This window comes from Marmota flaviventris, chromosome 18 (genome assembly GCF_047511675.1).
Source record: "Marmota flaviventris isolate mMarFla1 chromosome 18, mMarFla1.hap1, whole genome shotgun sequence".
NCBI classification, from domain to species: Eukaryota; Metazoa; Chordata; class Mammalia; order Rodentia; family Sciuridae; genus Marmota; species Marmota flaviventris.
The window spans coordinates 6870478-6894353 of NC_092515.1; the positions used below are offsets into that span (position 1 = coordinate 6870478).

The 23876-nt window shown below is 50.3% G+C and overlaps 1 protein-coding gene across 1 annotated transcript; it reads right to left on the bottom strand.

Moving 5' to 3' along the window:
- Positions 1-543: 543 nt before the first annotated feature.
- On the bottom strand, positions 544-23322 carry Nucb1 (nucleobindin 1). Its single transcript, XM_027920332.2, has 13 exons — positions 23218-23322; positions 22671-22810; positions 20493-20600; positions 17870-18002; positions 13711-13814; positions 10650-10835; positions 10324-10414; positions 3924-3982; positions 3571-3663; positions 3405-3497; positions 2915-3085; positions 2354-2450; positions 544-2254 (listed from the first exon to the last, which is right to left on the bottom strand). Exons 2-13 carry the CDS (start codon positions 22797-22799, stop codon positions 2142-2144), a joined length of 1377 nt encoding a protein of 458 aa, XP_027776133.1. The 5' UTR covers positions 22800-22810; positions 23218-23322; the 3' UTR covers positions 544-2141.
- Between the last annotated feature and the right edge of the window lie 554 nt (positions 23323-23876).

The following is a 23876-nucleotide window of genomic DNA, read 5'->3' on the forward strand; positions in this document are numbered from 1 at the left end:
CAATCCCAGCTAGTCAGGAGGTTAAGGCAGGAGGATGGCAAGTTGGAGGGCATCCTGGGCAACTGAGAGACCCTGTCTCTAAATAAAATGAAAAGGGCTGGGGATGTAGCTCAGTGGTAGAGTGCTTGCTTTTGATTTTTTTGGGTGCTGGAGTCTCACACGTGCTGACCAAGCGCTCTACCGTAAGGTTACACATTTAGCCCATCAAAAATGGTGGAGACACATCAATAATGTCTATTTTAAGCCAAAAGACGCTGGTGGTTAGCCAGGCGCAGCAGCACAGGCCCGTAATCCCAGCAGCTCAGGAGGCTGGGGCAGGAGGATTGAGTTCAAAGCCAGCCTCAGCAACTTAGTGAGACCCTGTCTCTAAAAAAATATTAAAAAGGAAAAAAAAAAGGACTGGGGATGTGGCTCAAAGGGTTAAGGCCCCCGAGTTCAATCCCCACTATCAAAAAAAAAAAAAAAAAAAAAAAAAAAAAGAAAGAAAGAAACTGGCTTTTGCCTGTTTTAAACTAAAATAAAATGCATGGAACTACAATAAAATCAGGTGCTCCTACCAGACTTTTATTTAAATAGAATTTTAGGGCTGCAGATGTAGCTGGGTGGTATAGCCTTTGCCTAGCATGTTTGAGACTATTGAGTTCCATCTCCAACACCCAAACAAAACAAAAAACAGAATTTAATCTAAACAAATATTCTCTTTCTTTTTAATAGATCCCAATTTGGTTCCAGGATACTGTCCTCATTCCAGGTGAGGAGAATCACCACTTGTAGATGCCATCTTGGTGGACCCGTGGCCGTTACTTGTGCCTCAGGGCCAATGGGACATAAGGAGAGAGGTGCCCGGAGCAGGAGCTTTAGGGACAGATTTCTCTCCCACTTACAATGCTCAGGACAGGAAGGGTGTGGCCCCTTCATCTGCCAGATGTTGGTACAGATATATGTGACATCAGAGCAGCTGCAGCTACTTTGGGGCCATGGGGGAGTTCCCCAATGGGGGATGGGAGAACCTGGTTCCCTGACAACCCTGAGGCCTTCCTACCCTGGGACTTCTTTCGTGGGGTAATAGTGTGTATGTGTGTGTGTTTGTGTGTGTCTCTGTATTTTAATTTTTAAGCTCAGGTTTGTGTTTTCTCTCCTCGTGACTGAAGGGGTCCCTTGGGAAGCCGGTAAACTTGATGCCAGGACTATGTCTCTCAGGAATGATACCTGACTATGAAAGGAGGAAGAGGACTGTGGCAGGTGACATGCAGGGGCAATTTCAGAGGGAAGGGTACATACACATGGACAAAGAAGCATGTTTGTTCCACAGGGTGCATTGAGAGGGGACTGGAACACAACGCAGGCTGAGAAGCCCTATGACACGAGGACTGAAGGGTGGGCACGGGCCAACCTTCAGGGCCCACAGGTGAGGGTCCCAGCTAAGGGCTGGGACCTGGTCCTGGGGTGGGGGTGGGGCCAGCTCCAAATACCTCCCAGGGCAGCGTGGAGTGGGGCTGGGGGCCAAGAGGTCAGGGAGGAGGCTGGGGATGAGGTGGCTGGAAGCCAGGGTCCCAGGGAGAGTCCAGACTCTCAGTCCAGAGCTGACCAGCTATGCTGAGAGCCCTCCTGTCCCTCGGCATCCAGCTACGCAGAGGACACCGAAGCATTGCTGGTTCCACCCAAAGTAGGACAAGGTCTTGAGGGACCACCCAAGCTCCCAGAAACCAGAAGCAGCTGGGCCCAGAGTAGCAGGCAGGATTTCAGGCAGCTGTGGGGACACAGGAAGCCTGAGCAGCCTCAACCACCAGCTGGGAAGGCAGGCACAGAGCCAGTGCTCCTGGGAGCAAGCAGGGGCTTCCGTAAATTAAGCTGACCCAGTGGGTACCTGATTGGACATGTGAAGTGGTCTTGGGAAGAGACCCAAGGAAGCCCCAGGGAAGGGACAGGAAGAAAGAACCACAGACTCGGAAGCTAGGAAGCTGAGACCTGCAATATGGTCAGATGTAGGGCCTGAGAAGCAATGCGTAAAATGCCACCCTGCCCCCCTCCTCCTGGAGGCCGTGTGTGCTGCTGACCCCGGAGAAGGCTGACTGAAACACTTCATCCAGCTGCTGTCAGCTGTCACGGTAGGAACTAGGAGGGCTGGAGCCCCTGAGGGATCATAGGTGCTGGGAATCCAGCTGGGGCACCTCGGGGGGCTGTTCAGGAATCTTCTTTTCAGAAGTATCAACATCCTTCTGGTCACCAGCTGGAGCTGGGACAGGGACATCACCTAGAAATGGAGGAGGAACCCAGTCTTAACCCAGGAGTCCCAGCTCTCCTCCCTCAGGAGTCCAGGCCCAGTCCCTCCTCCCTGGGCCCAGGACTGTACCTGTGTCGGGGTGGAACTTGAGCTCTCCTTCGGGGTTGGCAGGGGGTGTGTTACGGGCCTCTTGCTCCTGCTTCCTTTGCTCCATGTGCAGAACGGCCTGCAGGAGGGGGACACACAAGGAGGTCATGACACTGGCATTCCAAGTTGCACAGGCCTCAGTCCCCAAACTGGGACTCCACTACAACCTGTTAAGTGGTCTTGGGCTAGTCCCCTTTCCATGGGCCTCAGTTTTTCTCAATCACTGAGAGGTAGGCTTAATCCTCATTAAGAATCCAGTTCTCTTCTGTCATGGCTTGAGTCCTGCCTTGGGACAGCAAAGCCCTCGCTGAATCCTTCGCTTCCCTCCCTGGCCTTTCCCCCGCTCACATTCCCACTGCCCTCATCTAACATGGCAGGCACAGTACAGCCAGGAAACAACTGCCCTTACTTAAGATGGCAGCTGAGGACTACCAGTGATTAACATGGTGAACACAGGCCTTCCCAGCCTCTGGGCACCCATGCGGACAAGGACAGGAGCCACCAAAGACCCAGAGGATGGGCCCAGCTTCCCCAGCCAGTCACCTGCTGCAGCTCTCTCTTCTGGGCTTCCAGGCGGCCCTGAGACCGCCCTAGGGCCTCTGTCTCCTGGCTGAGGCGCTGGGCCTTGGCATTCAGCTCTGCCTCCCGGGCGGCCAGCTCCTCCTCGAAACGCCTCAGCTCTTCCTCTGTGTAGGCTGGGTGCATCTCCACTGTCTACAGGGCCCAAGACAAGGGCCATGAATGGGGGCAAGCCCAGCCGTGGCCCACCCATGTTGGAGAGGGCTCTGCCAAAGGAGGTTTAGAGAAGGCTGGGAGGCGGTGGCCTGGCACGTGGGCAAAAGAGACCTAGGCGGGGGTAGAGGATGAGATAAAGGGCTAGGGAGAAGGGAGAACAGAGACCGAGAAATATGGGACCCAGACCCAGAGAGAGGGGACAAAGACGCAGAGTACAAGAAGTAGCCAGACCTTGAAAGAAAAGTTAGGACTGGGAAAACAAACTATTTAGACTCCAGATTGTTCCCAATGTCCTTACCTCCCATCCCTCCCCAGTGTCCCCATACTCCTTCCTCTGTGTGGATACAAGGAACTCCTCCAAGGTCACTAGCCGGTCCTGGTTCGTGTCCACCTGGGGAACCAGAACAGGGTAAGGGCCAAGAGCTGAGGCCACTGCCCTCCCCGGCCCATGTCCCTCCTCTCACATTCTTCATCACATGCTCCCGCATGCGCAGCCTCTCCTCCTCCATCTCCCGCATGTCGTCCTCCTCATTCTTTGGGTCATACACCTTCTCCAGCTGCAGAGTTGTGTGAGAATTGGGAAGTCATGAGAGGTCCAAGGTAACCCTCCTCCAGATACACCCAAACAACTTCAACTCCCAGCAGGCCTTGGGGCTCCCTGATACTCCTGGCAGCCTCTCATTGCCTTAGAGGCTGCTGGGAGTTGTAGTCTTCCCTTAACTCCCACCCAGGAGGACTGAAGGGGACCAGAAGGAGCCCTGAGAGGACATGTGGCTGATGTGGATGTCCCCTCTGCCCACAGCTTTAGGACACTCACCTCCTTGGTGAACAGGGCCTCTAGCTCCTGCTCATCCAGGACACCATCACTGTTGATATCTGAGGGGGAGAAGACAGCGAGGTGTCTAGTGGGCGGAGGACAGGGTGGTCTGATTCCCAAGGGACAAACTGGTAAAGAAATTTGGGGCTGATGTGGGGTGTATTATCAGGGGACAGGTAATAATGGGTCTCTGGCAGTGGAATGGTGGCCTGCAGGCTTCAGCACCCCTGCTGGCCCATTGCCAGGACAGCCCTTTCCCTCACAACCAGGGTCCCAAGAATGGAGGAGAGTTGAGCTCACTGTCACACGGGACTCTCTCTATACCTAGCACCCAGTATTTCAGACATAGATCAGCTCCTTTGCCCAGGATCCGGGGGGTACAGGGACCTCTGCCTCCCAGGGAACCGGGCCAGTGCTGACTCCAGGTGCCAGGGGTCTCACCCAGCTGCAGGGCTCAGGCTGCCACACTCTCTGTCTCCGCCTCTCCCTTTTCTGCTCACTCCTGATCATCAACCTGTTCCTGCTGAGGTGACCCAGAACCCTAATCTTGCAAATCCAATGGTTTTGTATTGTCCTTGACTCTTCCCTGGGTTTCCAGAATGTCCTTGAGTCCTTTCAGGCTGACCCAAGTCTCCGGCTCTTTTTTTTTTTTGGTGGTGCTGGGGATTGAAGCCAGGGCCTTGAGCATGTGAGGCAAGCTCTCTACCAACTGAGGAATGTCCCCAGCGCATCCAGGTTAATTCTTTTGCTGACCTCTACATATCTGTGCACCCCAGGGCTCTGGCTTGGGGGGCCACTTCTTTACCTACACTGGATCTGTGCTATCTAATGTGGGAGTCGCCAGCCACATGGGCTATTTAAATTTAAAATATTAAGATTTAATAAGGGCTGGGGATGTGGCTCAAGTGGTAAGGTGCTCGCCTGGCATGCGCGGGGCGCTGGGTTCGATCCTCAGCACCACATAAAATAAAAATAAAGATGTTATGTCCACCAAAAACTGAAAAATAAATATTAAAAAATTCTCTCTCTCTCTCTCTTTTCTTACAAAAAAAAATAAAGATTTAATAAGAGGGTTGTAGCTGTGGCTCAGTGGCAGAGCACTTGCCTAGCATGTGTGAGGCACTGGGTTTGATCCTCAGCACCACATAAAAATTTAAAAAATAAAATAAAGGTGCTGTGTCCATCTACAACTAAAAATATCTTTAAAAAAATTTAATAAGATTTAGGGCTGGGGATACAGCTCAGTGGTAGAGCACCTTTGTGTTAAAGCCCCAGTACTTAAAAATAAAAGATTAAATAAGATTTAAACTTCAGTTTATCAGTTCCACTTGGTACATGGCAAGACTCAATAGCCGTAGGCGGCTGGTGGCTGTCATACTGGACAGGCAAACACAGGACATTTTCCATCACAGAGTTCTACTGGCCAGGACCTTCCCTAGATGGGCTCTTCTGGTTACTCAGATTTCAGAGTCATCCAATAATGGCCTCCACTCTTGAATACACAACTGTCTACAATCCCTCTCCACCTGGATGTGTAACAGACATTCTAATTTAACCCGAGCAGACCCACCTTCCCTAGCAATCACATCGTTCAGTCCCGTGTCTGGAAGGGAACTGGGAGGTTCCTCAAAGTTGCTTGGGACAAACACCTTGGAGCTACCCTTGACCCTCTAACAGCTAATCCAATCCTATCAGCTGACTTTCAAGGTGATTCCAGACTCCAAGCACTTCTCCCTATTTCCCATGATCCAGCTGCCAGTATTTCACCCTCCTCACTAGACTCTTGACTTTGGCCCTTGTCCCTATAGTCTGAGCTCAACACAGTACCCAGGTGGATAATAAAATCCAAGTTCCTTTCCTTGCCACAGGGTCCCTGGTGGCTGCTACTGCCCCTGCAATCACTCTTCTTCATACATTCTGCTCCCACAGCCTGGAAACCCACCAAGTTCATTCTTCCTTATGTGCGCTTGCTTTTCCCCATCTAAAATGTTCTTCCCTCATACTAGTAGGAAATAGACCAGAGACCCTGTGCTTAACAGAATAAAAAAGTAGGCCCAACTCTTCATCATGTCAGCTCAGGGCCTGATTTCCTTAACAAGACTCCTACTAAAGTGCAAGAAATAAATTCAAGAATCAATAAATGTGATGGATTCAAGCTGAAAAGTTTCCTAGCAAAATAATAATAATAATAATAACAACAACATGAAGACAGAGCCTATAGAATAGGAGAAAATCTTTACTACATGCACATCAGATAGAGCAAAAATCTCCAGGATATATGAAGAACTTAAAAAAACTTTAACACCAAAAAACAAAAAAAACAATCAATAAATGGGCTAAGGATCTGAGCAGACACTTCACAGAAAATACACAATCGATCAACAAATACATGAAAAAATGTTCAAATCTCTGGCCATTTAAGAAATGCAAATCAAAACTATCCCTAAATTTCATCTCACTCTAGTCACAATGGCAATTATCAACAATACAAGCATCAATAAGTGTTGGCGAGGATGTGGGGGAAAAAGTACACTCATTCATTGCTGGTGGGACTGCAAATTGGTGCAACTACTCTGGAAAGCAGTATGGAGATTCCATAGAAAACCTGGAATGGAACCACCATTTGACCTAGCTATCCCACTCCGCAGTCTATACGGAAAGGACTTAAAATCAGCATACTATTGGTGAAGGCGATCCCCCACTCATTGTCTTGACAGGGTCACAGTGAGAAAAAGTACTGGCAAAGCCGCTCTCCCACTGTCTTGACAGGGTCACAATGAGGATGAATGCTGGCAAAGCCGCGCTGGTTGGTGGGAAACCGAAACCATGAGACCCTTTTTTATGTAATTGGGACTTTTCATTTTCATGCTTATGTTTCTGACAGGAGGCATGAGTATGCTAAATGCCAAACAAATTAAATTTCAGATGGCTAGAACATAACAGGTAGTTCATGCCTTGAAGGCTGTTCTACTACCCCTCAGCATATCAAGGACAAAGTAGAAGGCTGTTCTTCTATCTCAGTACACTGAGGACAAATCTGATAATGGACAACAATCATCCTCTGAAAGGTCATGAGAATTTTAGGCACCACATTGATTATGTCAACTAGAACCCAAGCCCATATTTCCGGCCTCTTAGAAAATCTAATCATTATGCTTATTTTACAAAGTTCACCACATGTAGTCTCATTTTTGATTAAGGAAAGTTATATTATACACTTAGGAAAGTTAAAACATATAAAGATATATTCTTCTCTTTTTATAAACCCTTTCTTACTTTACATAGGGATATATGATGAGCATAGTTAATATTGGTGGAAAGTGGATTGATGTTTAGAACTTACTTTCTATTGAGAAAGATTATAAAGATATGAGAACTAGTGCACCTTGACTGAGGAACAAAGAAATTCTTTGAGAAAGCAGCTCAACCAGTTTTATGAGAATAAATTTAGGAATTAATTAAAATAGCTTTATAAGACACAGTTTTAGAATAATTAAAATAATAAAATATTACTTTATTTAGATTCTTAAGTTTAGAAATTCTTAAGTTTTTAGTTGTATGGGTTTCTGATATGTTTTAAGAATGATTTATAAACTTTAGGATGTTTTAAGTATAAGATTTAAGGGGACTTTTTTAGATGGGAATTTTAGATTAGAAATAAAGTACAAGTGTACTTTAAACTTAAAGGTTAATGATTGGTTAGGAGACTTAGAGTCTGGTTATGTAGCTTGGCATTAGTTAATAAGAAAATAGCATATCTTGGGGAAAATAGTAAATCTTGGGAAAATCTGAAAAATGTAAATTAGTGACGTATTTTATTAATGATGCTGTACTTTTAATAATTACATAACTGAAGGTCATATCCTGGAAAAATATAAATTAATGTTACATTTTTTGTACCCCCAATCATGGTTAAGGAAATGTCATGTCTTGGCAAAGTTTTAAATTATATAATCAATGACGTATTCTGAATCTATAATGATGAGAAAAATTGTAATAAAAGATGACCCAGAGAAAGCTGCATTAGCTCTCTCTCTGGAGATTGCTCCAACGGAACGACTCCTGTCTCATCTTTTCGCCGACGCCACTCATCCTTCAGGACTCCCTCGACTCCACTAGGGCAGGACCCCAGCATACTATGGTGACACGGCCACATCAATGTTTATAGCAGCTCAATTCACAACAGCTAAACTGTGGAACCAATCTAGATGTCCTTCAATAGATGAATGGATAAAGAAACTGTGGGGCTGGGGTTAAGGCTCAGCAGTAGAGCGCTCGCTCGCCTGGCATGTGTGAGGCCCTGGGTTCGATCCTCAGCACCACATATAAATAAATAAAATAAAGGTATTGTGTCCAACTACAACTACAACTAAATAAATATTTTTTAAAAAGAAACTGTGGTATACATACACAGTGAAATGTTACTCAGCCTTAAAAAAGAATAAAATTATGGCATTTGCAGGTAAATGGATGGAACTGGAGAATATCATGCTAAGCAAAGCAAGCCAATCCCAGAAAAACCAAAGACCAAATGTTTTCTCTGATAAATGGATGCCGATCCATAATGGGGTGGGAGGAAGAATGGAGGAACTCTGGATTGGACAGAGGGTAGTAAGGGGAGGGTCGGGGGTGTAGGGATGGGAAAGATGGTAGAATGAGATGGACATTATTACCCTATGTACAGGTATGATTGCATGAACGGTGTGACTGCATCGTGTACCACCAGAGAAATGAAAAGTTGGGCTCCATTTGTGTAAAAAATAAATAAAATGTTCTTCCTCCAAACAGCCACCAAGTGCAACTTCATGGAGGTCGCTGTTCAAAAGTGCTCTCTTGAGCTGGGCCACCCAATCCAGCAGCTACTAGTCACGTGGGGCAACCTCAATTGGTATCAAGTACCATGAAAAAATAAGTAAAATAAGCCAGTCACAAAAAAGGCAAATTTGGGATGATTCCAGTCAGATGAGGAACCTAGAACATCAAAGAGACTCACAGAGACAGAGAGCAGGAGCCTGGGTGCCAGGGCTGGAGTGAGGGGTAAACAGGCCGCTGTTTGATGGGTACAGAATTTCAGCTTTGCCAGATGAAAAGATTCCCGGGAACTGGTTGCACAACGATGTAAATATACTTCATGCTACTGAACTGTACGTACATTTAAAAATGATTAACATGGTAAATTAGTATGGTGAAAAAAGAATTTTTTGTCCTGGGGATTAAACCCAGGGATACTTCACCACTGAGCTACATCCCCAGCCCTTTTGATTTTATTAATTTTGAGACAGGGTCTCAGTAAGTTGCCCAGGCTGGCTTTGTGATCATCCTGCCTCAGCCTCCTAAATCACTGGGATTACCAGTATGATACCAGTATGTGCCACCACGCCTAGCCAAAAAAAATAAAAGAACAAAACAAAACCCTTTTCAAATTAAAAGATTTCATTTATCAAAACTAAAAAAACAAAAATTCAGTCCTTCCATCAGTAGTCCAACTGCTCGGTAGCCACGTGGACTGCTGGCCAACACGCTCGACAGCACAGCTGTGGGTCTCCTCAGAAAGTTCTACTGGGACACTTCTTGATTCACCTGATACAAGTTATCTACAGAGGCTACTGAGGTCCCTTAACCCAGCTGTCTTCTCTCCATCTCCTGAGACTCTTGCAGAACTCATTTCAGTGATTCTGAGACACCTTTTCCTCTTGTGTATTTTATCATCCCTAAAGTTGAAATGCATCTTATGGACATTATGTCAGTTTAATTGGTGTCTGTAAAACCCTAGTGCCTCTCACTCAACTGTCATGAGTCACTCAAATACAGTGTGATCTGTCTGCCAAGTGGCTGTGATGGGAGGAACTTGGACTCGTTCAGTGTTATCCACAGGGTCTTAACCAAGCGTGGTGCTCACCAGTGAGCCTAGTCAACATCTGCCACATGAAGAAACCAGGTCCTGCCAAGCTCTGTTGATAAGCTACAGCCTCTGGGGCCAGGACCCAGGCACACCTGAGGGAGTCTGGCAACCCAGGCCCTGTTCTCAAAGGAAGAGGAATGTGCTGCTGATTCGCCACAGAGATGTGACTCTCTAGGGTCTGGGGGCCTGGTTAGTAAGGAGCAGCCCAGCCTAGGTGACAGGGCTCCCAGAGAGGATCAGGGCTTCTGGGCTGCTGTGGGAGGGCCACCCAGGCCTGGTCTGGGATGTTCCAAAATAGAGGCAGAGGCACAGCCCTTCCAGGGAAAATCCTACCCCTAGCAAGAGGGAGGGACAGGGCCTTTGGGTCAACCAGGGGAGATGGGTTCAGGCCTCTCAGGTCAGATGAAGCCCCACTGGAATGGGAGACCCCTCTTGGCATTCAGGCTGGGTCAGAGACTCCAGGTGCAGCCCGGGTCTGGGACACCCTCCCCACCTTACCATGCAGTATGAAGAAGGTCTTGGGGTTAAACCTGTTGGGGTCCAGTCCGTCCAGCTCCTCCCATACCTCCTTCAACTGGGCTTGGCTGCCCTGCCGGGGAGGGGAGAGGAAGCAGCTCATGAGCAAGGACTCTGGGTGTCATGGGTAAGAACTAGAGAACTCTTTACCCCACCCAACAAACACTCCCCTCAGGCAAAAAGCAAATCAGGAAAACTACAATTCCCAGCAGCCCCTAGGACGGCTGGATACAGGCTCCGGGCTCCTGGAGGTTATAGTCCTTCAAGGACTCCACAGCCCTGTGGTGGTGCTCTGGGAGCAGCCTTACAGGCACGTTGACTCTGGGGTGCTCCCGGTGCCGCCGCTGCTGCTCTTCCAGCTTCCTCTCCGCCTCCTTCCGCTGTTCTTCACCCAGTGACTCCAGGTAGCGGCGCCTCTCATGTTCCTTGAGCATCTCGTAGCGTTTGAACTCCTCGTGATGGGCAGCGTCATACTGGGCAAGGTCCCGGGTGGCCTGTGCCAAGAGAAGGTGACTTACCTCTCACCAGAATGTAGCCTCGGAGAGACAGGCCCTTGCTGGGAACCTGGCCAGGAGCAGCTCCAACTTCCACCTGTGCCAAGACTCATGACCTGATCTCACTCTCTGGCTCTCTGGGGCTTGCTCCTGCCCTAGAATGCACTCTGCTCTGTTTGTTCAGAAGAGAGTACACAGTTGTGCAACAGTAACTTTGATCTGCCTCTTTCTAGTCCTCTACCATCTTGAGTTCTTGGAGAAATAAGTGAGGCACAACATGCTAGGTGGACTTGATATGGAAAGCAGCGTAGCTGGATGGTCAACAACAGGAGGTCTTTAATTATTCTGCCCAGGGTTCAAATTCAGGGTCTACTGTGTGATCAAATCTCACTAGCTATATCATTTTTTTTTTTTTAATCAGAGATTGAGCCACACAGGGGCACTCACTTAACCACTGAACCCCCTCCCCAGCCCCTTTATTATTTTATTTTGAGAAAGGGTCTTACTAAGTTACTTGGGGCCTTGCTAAGTTGCTGAGGCTGGCTTTGAAATTGCAATCTTCCTGCCTTAGCCTCCTGAGCCTCTGGGATTACAGGCATGCACCACCGTGCCTGGCAAATTTATGTTGTTTTAAGCCACCAAGTCTCATGATTTGTTGTTACAGTAGCTCCAAGAAACACCCTGTGAGACTCTGTTGATATCTAACCCACAGAACTCTAAGGGTCATGAAAAAGCCAGGTGTGGTGATGTACACCTGTGGCCCCAGATACTTGGAAGGTTGAGGTGAGGACTGCTTGAACCCAGGAGTTAAATATCAGCTTAGGCAACACACAGCCAGACTCCAGCTCTAAGGCAGGAGTGCGTATCTTGGTGAGACCCTGTCTCAAAATTTAAAAAAAAAAAGGGGGGGCTGGGGTTATGGCTCAGTGGCAGAGTGCTTGCCTAGCACGTGTGGGGCACTGGGTTTGATCCTCGCACCACATAAAAATAAACAAATAAAATAAAGACATTGTGTTCCATCTACAACTAAAAAAAAATTAAAAAAAAAAAGAAAGAAAGAAAGATGGGGACTTGGGTTGTGGCTCAATGGTAGAGTGCTTGCCTGGCATGTGTGAAGCATTGGGTTCAATTATTACCACCATAAATAAATAAATAAATAAATGAACGTTAATTGACAAATATATATACATACATACAAATGTATATAATATATATATAAAAGAAAGAAAAAAGAAGGTAATGAATCATGCTGTTTTAAGCTACTGTTTGTAACCATTTGTTATAGCAGCAAGAAGAAACTAAACATAGCTACTGTGTGTGGACAGACTGCATAGAGGGATTCTCAACCTGGATAGCTGTACCTCTAGGGGACAGTTGTTAATGTCAGGAAACATTTTAGCTTGTCACAACTAGGGGAGATCTATACGCATCTATTGAGAGGAGCCTAGGGCTGCTGCAAACAGCCTACAATGCTCAGGACAGGCCCCAACACACAGCTATAGGTGGTGGAGGGCAGAAGCAGAGATCCCCGTGAAAGAGCTTCTATGACTTGAGAAGGATGGGGGAGAGACAGTGGGACTACAGAGAAGTGGACAGTTTCTGGAATGTTTCAGAAATAAGTGGAAAGAAATTTTTCAGGCAATTTGGGGGAGTATCTCAGTGGCACAGCATTTGCCTACTGTGTAAAGTCCTGAGTCTGAACCCAGCACTGCAAAAAACACAATCCATGGATCAGTGAAATGTCTGACTATTAATTATCCTTATGACCACTAGGTGGAGCACAAGAGGAACCAGAAAAGCGGGCCTGAGCCTGGCAGGTGCAGACAGAGGAGCAGGATCTCCCCTGGGAGAAGGTCCATGAGGAGGGGAGCGGCCAGGGCGGGCCAGGCAGCCTCTTCCCCTCCCAAGGCCTCTCCTTGGCCTTCCCCATAAGATAGGGCTGTGGACCTCACTTTTTAGATGCAGACTCTTGGTTCCTATGGCCACTGTAACAAGGCACTGCTGCTCTTTTATTTGGTACTGGGCCTGGAACCCAGGGGCGCTCTACCACTGAGCTACATGCCCAGCCCTTTTGATTTCTTGCAAAGTTGCCCAGACCAGCCTCAACCTTGCAATCCGCCTGCCTATGCCACCAGAGTCGCTGGGATTACATGAGAGTGAGTGCCACCACGAATTACCACAACTTAATGACTTAAAGTGATACAAACTGATCACCTTACACGGGAGGCCAGGTGTGAAATTAGTTTCACTAGGTGGAAATGAAGGTGTTGGTGGGGACAGGTTCCCTCTACAGATCCTGAGGGAGAATCCTCTTCACCTTCTCTGGCTTCTAGAGCTTGTTCTGTGGCCTGTGGACCCTTCCCTATCGCAAAGCCAGTGGTGTGGCCTCTGGCCCAGCTGTCCCACTGCCTTCTGTTTCTATTTTCTCTTTTTGTGGCGCTAGGGATGGAACCCAGGGCCCCATGTGTGCCAGGCAAACTCTCTACCACTGAGCCACGCGGCGCCAGCCCGGCCTTCTGTTTCTGTGATCGGATCTCCCTTTGCTTCCCGAGGCCCACCTGGGTGATGCAGGATCACTGCCTCATCTCAAGGTCCTTCATTAATCACACCTTCCAAAGTCCCTTTTGCCATGTCAGGTAAAAGTCACGGGTTCTGGGATTAGGACATGGACATCTTGGGAGGGCACCGTTGGGCCCGCCATGAGGTCACAGAGAGGACATCCCCTACCCCAAACCACATAGGAAGGACAAGGCCAGGGGGCAGTAGAGCTAGGCCTGAGGGAGGCGAAGCCCACCCTGCCTCCACCTGGGGAGGGCGTCTAGAGACCAGCACCCTGCCAGCTTCACGTGTGCCCTTCAGCTCGGCCCCTCCATACCGTCTGGATTAGCAGCTCCAGGTCTCGGGCTTCGAATGTGTGCTGGTTCTGCGGGTCCAGGTGTTCAAACTGCTTCAGGAGATTCAGGTGATCCACCTGCACATCTGGATGAAGGAAGATTCAAAACAATCCATGGATTCAGGTGAGGTGGCACACACCTGTCATCCCAGCTACGAGCAGGGCTGAGGCAGGAGGATCTTGAGTTCCAATCCAGCCTCAGCAAAAGCAAGGTGCTAAGCAACTCAGTGAGACCTTGTCTCTAATAAAAAATACAAAGGGCTGGGAATGTGGCTCAGTGGTTGAGAGCCCCTGAGTTCAATCCCTGGTACCCCCCCCAAAAAAAGGGTTGGGGATGTGGCTCAGTCCATGAGGTCCTGGGGGTAAGTCCCTAGTATAGCAAAAACCAAAAAATAAAACAAACAGGACATCTTTTCTTTCAGAAACCCCATCTTTGGCCAGGCGTGCTCTAAGGGAAGTTACAGAAAGTGCAGGGAAGAAAGAGGACCATCAACTGGGCCTAGGGCAATCAGGGTGGGCATCCTTGAGGAGGTGATCCCACCACTGAGTCTGATGTTTAAAATGACACTAACTACGACAATAACTATGATAATAACTGACACATACAGAGCGCTGACCACCTGCCAGGCCCTGCTCTACGCACATAAACTATGTAAGTCACTGACTTTTCATGACAAACTGATGAGGAGGGTTCTAGGCTTATCCTCATTTTATAGATGTGAAAACTGAGGCCCAGAGAGAGGATGTGACTGCGGACACAGCAGGAAACAGTCAATCTGTCCCTGGGCATACATCCAGCCTAGAAAGACGAAGAGCAGGTGACCATGGAATGACCACATGACCAGAGAGGACACTAACAAATGAGGGGAGGTTCTTCTGAGCAGGGCAGCCAGGGCATGTTGGTGATGGGGCTGCAGTGACATTCCCAATGAGTCCAAAGCTCAGCAATGCAAAGAGTTCTAGGAAAGAATGTCCCAGGAGAGGGGACCGAACAGGCAAAGGTCCTAAGGTGAGAAAAGCCCATCACTCTCCATCATTTACCAAAGATGCTGGTGTAAGAAAGGCCGGCAGGGGCGCCACGACAATGGGGGTGGGTGGGGGTGGCGGGGGTGGGCCTGAGGAGTAATGGGACCAGGAACTTGAGTCCCGGGAACTTGGGGAGCCTCCGTGCTAGGATGGAACCCAGGGCCTCCTGCACACTGAATGAGCATCCCCAGCCCCACAGCAGGTGCTGAACCAGGGGGCAGGACTTGAACTGGGGGTCACACTAGGCTAAATAACTGTGTCCCAAAAGTTAGCCAGGTCCTAATCCCCGGAACCTGAGACATCTGTGACCTTACATGGCAAACGGCCTCGGACTGTTACATTCCCTCAAGATGGGGAGTGCTCCCGAATCATCAGAGGGAGCCCAAACGTCACCACCGGGTCCTCTGAGAGCCCTGTAGAAGGCGATGCGCAGCTGGCTTTGCGATGGCAGAAGGGGCTGTGGCCAAGAAATGCAGCCCTGGAAGCTGCAAAGGGCAAGGGGGTCCCCTGAGAGCCCCCAGGGCCTTGCTCAACCTTAACCCCCGTCCAGGGAGACCGGTTTCCAGCTTCTCGTCTCCAGAATGGTAAGACAAGGCCCTGTCTCAAAGTAAAAAAATAAAAAGGGCTGCTTTAAGTCCCCAAGTGCTATGGTCTGTACATCTCTGTCCCCAAATTCATAAGCTGAAACTCCCAGTGAGAGTGTTGAGGAGGGGCCTCGAGGGCTGTGTCCTCACGAGTGCAATCAGTGTCCTTATGAAAGAGGTCTGGGGAGCCTAGTGGCCCTTCTGCCTACGTCAGGGACACAGCAGTGCCACCTGTGAGGAATGAGCCTCAGCAGACATGGGCTGTGGGTGCCTTGATCTTGGACTTCCCAGCCCCCAGCACTGTGAGAAATAAATTTACACACGAAATAAAGCCGTGGTACTTCCCAGAGTGGTCAGAGGCATCTAATGCCTGTTAGCTGGCTCCCAGGGGCCACTCTGTGGAAATCAGGGCCCAGGGAACCAGCCCCAGGAGGAGAGGACGGCAGCTGGACCCGGGGCAGCAATGGAGAAGAGGAATGGGCAGATTTGGGCTTTTTTTCCTTTTGGCCCTGGGATTGAACCCAGGGGTGCTCTCCCACTGAGCCACGTCCCCAGCCCTTTTTATTTTTTACTTTGAGACAGGGCCTTGCTGAGTTGCTGAGGCTGGCCTCAAACCTGCAAACCCCCTGCCTCACTGCGATTACAGGCCTGCACCGCTGCACCAGCTCCAGATTTGGGTACGTTCTGAGGAACATTTAAAGGAACAACAACAACGAGAAAAAAATGCACAGCACCATCACAATGCTTGGCACACAGCAATGCTGGCAGCAGCCAACACACAGGATGGATTTCTCTTCTTAGAGATAAGGGACCTCTGAATTTACTGGAGACTAAAACTGCAACCCTTAAGCAGCAGGCCAGACGGACGGTAGGAATGGCACCACCGCTGGTTCCAAACCATGCCCGTCCGTCTGTTCACCTTACAGACCCCGCACCCAGCCCAGGGCCGGTCCATAGGTAGAAGGAGTCAGATGGATGGACGGGAAAGCAAAGCCTCCCGTCTACCCAGCATCCCCGTCAATGGCCAGGGTCCCCGAGCTGTGTGCCATCTGCACCTCACAGGGTGTCAGGAGACGGAAGGAGAAGCTGCATGGGAATCTCAGTAAAGGTGGCACATTCCTACACCAAGGAAGCACTGGGATGAGACCTGCCCAGGCAGACACCAGAACATGTCACAAAGCCACAGGGAGGAAGACAGCATGGTTCATGTGGCCAAAAGGAACAAGCAACTCCATCATCTGTCCATCAGCTGGTGAGGGGCCAAACGAAATATCCAGAAAACAAACATTATCCAACCCTAAATAGGGATGGGACCACGCAGGTGACCCTGCTGCAGAGGGACAGAAGCCAGATACAAAAAGCCACATAGGTACAAAACGTCCAGAAGAGGCAAATCCACAGAGGCAGGAAGCCAGGGAGCAGCCGTCAGGGGAGAGGGGGGAGGTGGAGCTCAAGGAACTGGGTGATGAAAATATTCCAAAAGTGACTTTGGTGATTGTTGCCACATACCCGTGAATAATTGCATGGCACGTGCGTCCTATTTTAACAGAGGAATTTAAAAAGAAAGAGCACGGGGCTGGGACTAAGTGGAAGAGCGCTTTCCTGGTATATGTAAGGCCCTGGGTTCGATCCCAGGCACCACATTAAAAATAAATAAATAAAATAAAGGTATAATGTCCATCCTCAACTAAAAATATTAAAGAAAGAAAGACAAGAGTGAGCGCAGTCCAGGCACATACTCCAGCAAGCCCTGTGTGGCATCTGGACACAGGAGGGGATCTTGGAATCTAAGCTGGCCCAGTGCGTTTAAATAAACTATGAAATATAGCCCCAGTCCTTCTGTGTAAGGACCCAGTAAAAAGCGCCACCTGTGAAGCCGAGGGCAGCTCCCACCTGACCTCAGATCTGCTGCCACCTTGAGCTCAGACTTCTCAGCCTCCAGAATGGGGAGCATCAAGTTATTCCACTTGTTAAAAGTATGTGTGTTCCCAGAGGTTCAGGAGGCTGAGGCAGGAGGATCGAGAATTCAAAGCCAGCCTCAGCAAAAGTGAGTGCTAAGCAGCTCAGTGAGACCTGTCTCTAAATAAATAAAATACAAAATAGGGCTGGGGATGGGGCTCAGTGGTCAAGTGCCCCTGAGTTCAATCCCTAGTACCACCGCCCCCACCCCCCGCCCCTGCCGCCAAAAAAAAATGTGTGTGTGTGTGTGTGTGTGAGTCTCTGATATAAATGCTAAGAAATCAGAATCTTTCTGGGGAGAAGACAAAGAAATAAACTAGTATGACTGGGGTGCAGCTCAGCGGTCGGGTGCTTGCCTAGCACGCGCAAAGCCCTGGTTCCATCCCCAGAATCGCAGAACGCATTAAATGACCACGATTAAAAAAAAAAAAAAAAAAAGAATTACAAAATTGTGAAATGGAAAACAAACGAAGGGCCGTTAGCGTGAATCGTGCCCGGGAGGAAGCCACGCAATCTCTGTGCACATTTCACAGAGGGGGTGAGCTCCCCCCCCCCCGCCCGCCTGTGCTCACTGGTCTCCTGCTCTGCATCCATCTTGGCTTTGAGCAGCATCCGCAGCCGTGACACCTCCTGTCGCTTGAGCTCATCCAGCTTGGTGCGGACGTGGTGGCTGACGAAGTCCAGCTCTCGGCTCAGCTTCCCACTCTGCCAGGAGGGACACCGTCAGGCTGGGTGCCCAGAGAGAGCGCAAAGGACAGCCTCGTCCTCTGCTCTCTCTAGGGTCTAACCCTAACCGTCCCCGGCTCACAGCTGGTCCTGGCTCCCCAGAGCCCAGGGGACCAGGTCCTGGCCTTTCAGCCTGACAGGAGGCCCTCACTACCTCTGAGACCGCAGCTCCCATTGCATATTAAACCATGTTTGGTTCCAGGAGCACTAACTGGGCATGGGTACCCACATTCACAAGGCTACTTTCCACCACAGGGCCTTTGCACAAGCTATCCCTGCTGCTGGGATACTCCTCCATCACCCCTACCTAAGCCTAACCAGATCCTCACTGTCACTGTCCTTCAAAACCCAAGCACATGGCACCTCTCTCAGCTAAGAGTCCCCACGCCGTGCTGAGTACAGTGCTTCTCTGGGCTACAGCTATCATCAAACTTGATCCTCGGCATCAGAGACGACCCTGCCCCTCTTCTGACCGCAGGACTCCACAATGCTCCCCATGACACTCAAGGCCCTGAAGTCTCCTGTCTAAGTCAGTCCCAAGGAGCCAACAGCAAATAGCTCAAGGCAACAGAAAGCTCCTTCCCCACACACATTTCCTCTTATCTGAAACCACACCCCAAATTCCACACCACAGACATTCCCACCTGGGACTCAACTTTACTCAGTGCCTCCTGTCCCCAAACACCCGCTCCCTTGTCAGACTGGACAGAGTCCGTTTGGAGCTTCCCCAGGCCCTCTGTGATCGATCAGTCCCCTTGAGTCTCCAGTAGCATACCTTGTGACTCATGTCCACAGCTGTTGCAGACTCTGCAGGACAAGGTGACCACAGCAGCCGTCATAGCTACAGCAATCAGTTGTGCCTGCTATGTCCACCCTCTAACCCAGACCACAGCCCCACTTACAGATGTACAAACTGAGGCCCAGAAAGAGAAGCAACATGCCCAAGGCCCCTCAGACAGCGAGGATGGATGGAAGGCCAGTTTCCAGTCTGATGACCGCACTGGAGTCAGGTCCCACAGGACCAGGAGTCCAGGAACATGAGTTCAAATTCCAGCCCTGATGCAACCCCCCCCCCCCCACACACACACACACTGTGAGGCAGCACACCCTTCTCCTGGATCTCAAAACTGGAGCCGAGCTGGGTACCAGTGTGCATGCCTCAGGAGGCTGAGGCAGGAGGATCGTCAGTTCAAAACCAGCCTCAGCAGTTTAGTGAGGTCCTAAGCAACTCAGGAGACCCTGTCTCTAAATAAAATTTGAAAAAGGACTGGGATGTGGCTCAGTGGTTAAGTGCTCCTGGGTTCAATCCCTGGTGCCGATAAACAGACAGACAAACAACAACAAAATCCAAAAAAACTGGGGCCAAAATCACTGCCACCACCACAATGACGACTGGCATTTATGGCCAGGTCAGTACTTGTGGGGCTATCGCTGATTCACATGGACTTTGCTCCTGCAGGGAAACTGTCGCATCAGCCTGGCCATTTCCACGGAGGGAAACCAAGACAGAGATGTGGCCATCTGCCTGGGACAAGAAAAGGTGGGGTAGAGGTTGAACCTGGAAGAGAACCACTCGAGAACGTGACTGACTGGCCACTCTGACGTCACTTGGACACAAGGTGGCTTCCTGGGTCTGTTTCCTGGGCTGGGCACTGGAAGGGCTGGGCTGAGTGTTTGTCCCGCATTAGGGTCCAACTGGATGGGGACAGAGGCAGTTCCGGGAGAGCCTGGAGGCTTCCAGGAGGACCAGGGCCCCTTCCCAATCTGCCTCAGTCCTTGGGACCCCTCCTGGGCCAAGGTGTTGGGACAACTCTGGGCTGAACACATTCCAACGTGCGCTGGAATTGTGGGAGCTGGGACGGGGTCAGGCAGCTCCGTCTTCCCACAGGGAACTTCTTGGGGCGGCCGCCTGGGGTGGGCTAGAGAGGGGCTGCTGTGGCGCTGGGCTCACCAGTCCAGGGGTGAACAAACACTGCTACCAGGGCCTCAGTGTCCCCCTCTGGGAAATGGGGACAGACATGGCTCCTTTGGAGGATGAAGAAGAGAATGGGCGAGAGATCCCAGCGCCTCCGTTCTTGACTCCTTCCTCTGTAGAAGGCACCATGCTCAGCACTCCAATGAGCCAGCCCCGGGGCACTTGCCCCCTCTACGTCTTTCCTCCTCTCCCAGATAATCTGGCACCTCAAGGTGGGTTCCATCATTATCCCCATTTTATAGGTGAAAAAACCGAGGAACAGGAAAGTGAGGTCCTGTACCTGGTCAGTGGTAGAGACAAGATTAGAGGGGCTGCCCATCGACCCCCGGCTTTCTCACTCATTCCAGGGGTTCCCAGACCCTTCCCAGCTATGGTCCTTGAGAAGCACCCCTTTCTCCTTGAGTTTCACTTCCTAGAACCTGGGCAGAGCTGGAGCCCCACGGCCCCTGTGGGACCCAGTGCTGCTCTACGAGCACAGAGCCCTCGCCTCGTACCTTGATGTCCTCAGCATTGGCTGCCTGTAGCTTCTCCCGGAAGTGTCCATCTGTCTCTAGCACGTTGATGACCTCCTGTAGGTACCGGTGGTAGTAGAGGCCCGTGTCCTGAGGCAACAAGGTCAGACAAATCAGCCCAGTCTCTACCCTCCCTGGTTCCTCCCCACAGACAGGAACTCAGCCCCACTCTAGAGTGGCCGCTGGGCAACCCAGGGACCTGCGACACAGAGCATGAAGCGGACTTCACAGAATAAGGGCTCTGGGGCCAGCAGACCTGGGTTCCAACCCTCACCAGGTGTGTAACCACAGGCCAGCCGCGTGACCCACTGGGCCACAGTCTTCACTCTTCCCAGGTCTGAAGTGGAGATGAATGGAAGTCATTCAGATGTGTACCCAGCCCAACGGCCACCTATAGAGCGGGTGTCTACAGGGATGTGTCTTTGTTGCAAAGCAGGGAAACGTGCTATGGTTCATTCACCCACACCTTCATTCACTGATTCATTCATTCATCCACTCACTCTTCAACAAGCGCTGACAGAGCCCTACCATGGGCCAGGCACTGGTCTAGGAGGGATGGCAAGTGACAAGACAGAGATTGCTGGCCTCCTGTCTTACCCCTGAGCCTCACTCTTTCTATTTATAAAAGGGACAATATAGTCTTCCCTCAGTATGGATGGTAGATTGGGTCCAGAACCCCAATACATATCAAACTCCATAATGCTCAAGTCCCTTATGTAAAAGGACAATTTGTATATAACCTACATGTACCTTCTTGTATCCATTATTTATGTATTTATTTTGCGGTGTGGGGGGTGGAACCCAGGGGCTCATGCATAGAGGCCACTCTACCACTCTGCTACATCCTCAGCCCACATTACTGAAGTTTATAAGCCTGTATTCTATTAGCCTTGGAATAAAAAAATAAATTCTCAGCTGGGTTCAGTGGTGCACACCCATAATCCCATCTAGACTGAGGCAGGAGGATCACAAGTTTAAACCCATTCTGGGCAACTTGTCTCAAAATAAACAACAGAAAGTGTTGGAATGTAGTTCAGTGGTAGAGTAGCCCTGGGTTCAATCCTCAAAAAAAAGGTTCAATCCTTTAAAAAAGAAGAAGAAAAAGAAGAAATTCTCTACCAAAGTCCACAAGATGCCACATGATCTGACCCTTGCGCCAAGCCCCACGGGTCTCCTCCAGGCCCCTCAAAGCACTCTGCTCCCTCCCACCACACAGCCTTTGCCCAGGCTGTTCCCTCCCTCCCATTCACTTCCTTTCTTGCCCTTGATCTAGCATTCTTCCCTCCCTGCCTTCAAGTCAGCTCACCTATCCTGCCCTCCCAGATCATCACTCTATCACCTGGGGCCCTGACCTCTGTCTTCTTCTATCTCTCAGTGAGTGGGGCTGGTCCCTGAGGGCAGGGGTCTTAAATAGCTGGTTCTAGTGACCAGCACCTTCTGGCTCAGAGAAGATGCTCAAGAGAATGAACAAAGAAAAAGGGACTCAAAGGTGTCCTTCTGTGTTTGCAAAGATTTCACAGAACAGAGGCCTAACATGCTGGGCAAGGACCTGCCACGCAAGAGTGTGATATGATCCATCCCAAGATGCAATGACCTGTCCATTCTCAGGCCACAAATCAGGGTGTTGGATCTTTAAAGTTCCAACTCTCCTAAGAGCAAAGGTTTCATGCTTAGGAGAGTTCCAACTCTCCTAAGAGCAAAGGTTTCATCCTTGATAAACACCTGTTGGGATTAATAAGCAGTTTATATATGCCCTTTTTAATTTAAACTACACCTCCATGAGCTCCACAAAATAAGAAAACCCCAGCTAATTAGTATGGCATTGCTCGTGGAGCTATTGAGAAATACACTTCTTTCCCCTCAACCCCCAAATTCCTTCTTCGGTGGGGAGGATCTTAAGGTTTAAGTGGGGAGAGATGCTGACATTTTACTTAAAATCCGACTTGATTTCCATATCTCTAAGTCAGGGACCCCCAGTTTTTCACCAAGTCATGTCCCCAGGTACTGCAAAAATGGCAGGTAAATGACAAGCCACAACCGTGCGGCATGGAGTCCCGGGAGCATTCACCCAGCGGGCAGGGGTCTGAGGGGCTGTGCGCGCGGGCGCGAGGATTGTACCACCACAAACCTCTGGCCAGAGAGCAGGGCAGGGCTACTCACCGGACTCTCGGTCGCAGGGCTCTCCTTCTCGGGCACCCCCCGCTCCAGGGGCACCGCCAGCACGGCACGCAGCAGCAGCAGCAGCGGCGGCAGGAGGAAGAGGACTCCGTGGGGCCAAGTGGGAGGCATGGCGGCAGGGTCTGTGGAAAGGGAAGAGGAGCGGAGAGGTGGATAATGAATGAATGTCCCAAGCCGGCCTCTTCCCTGGATCCGGGAACGCAACCCCTGGGCGCCGCCCCCACCTCCAAGAAGCAAGAGATTCCGCTTCGTTGCGTGTGACCCAGGATACCAGGCCTCTAGTCTTCCCTTCCTCCAACACAGGAGTCCGGGTCCTCAGTCCCAGGAGTCCCGGCTGCCGGCACCCGCTCCTCTGACTCAGCTCCAGGATCTTGACCTCCGCCTCCCCCAGCCCCTCAGCCCCCCAGCCTCCTCTTTTCCCAGGATCTACAAGTACCGGCACTCGGCCCACCGACCTCCAGGACTCAGTGTTCTGGCCCAGTGGCCCACATCCTCCCCAGCAGCCCAATCTGGAACCCCAGACCCTCACCTCTCTCCACCGCAGAGGGCGTTTTCCCGGGCCAGGACCTCCGGTGCGTTTCTGGTGATTTCCCTCCTAGGTCACGCCCACTTTCCAGCAGAAAATCCGCCCTAGGAGCTTGATTGGTCCACGCTAGCTCAGGACTCCTGCGCCCTCGTCTAGAGGCCCCACCCCTTGCCGAAGCCGCTCCCCTATTCTGGAAAGTCTCAGCTCCTTTCTGACAAGCTCCGCCTCTTAACGCAATATTTCCTGCCTCGTAGGCCACCAGAGCGAAGACCTAAAAAGAGAACTACAAATCCCGGCAGGGCCAGGAGGAAAAAAAGAACTATATATGAGTCTACTTCCGCGGATATCTTGGCCTCATGGGAATTGTAGTTTTCCCATTTCTGTTCGCCCACAAGGACTTGCAAATTATAGTTCAGAAGCAATTGCACAGTTCCCCTGACAAGTTTCTTACAAGTGATCTATGTAGAGCGAGACTGTGAAGCAGCCCCTTTGGGGCCCTTTAAGAAACAGCTGTATGTCGTTCCAATTCAGAATGCCTGGAGCAGGGTTGCCTGGCAGCAGAGGTGACCCTGGGTCATTGCTTTGTTGAAAGTGGAGCACGGGGGACCAGGGACTAGGAGGGCAGGAACTAAGCCAGGGCTTAGTGAGAATCCCCCTCACTC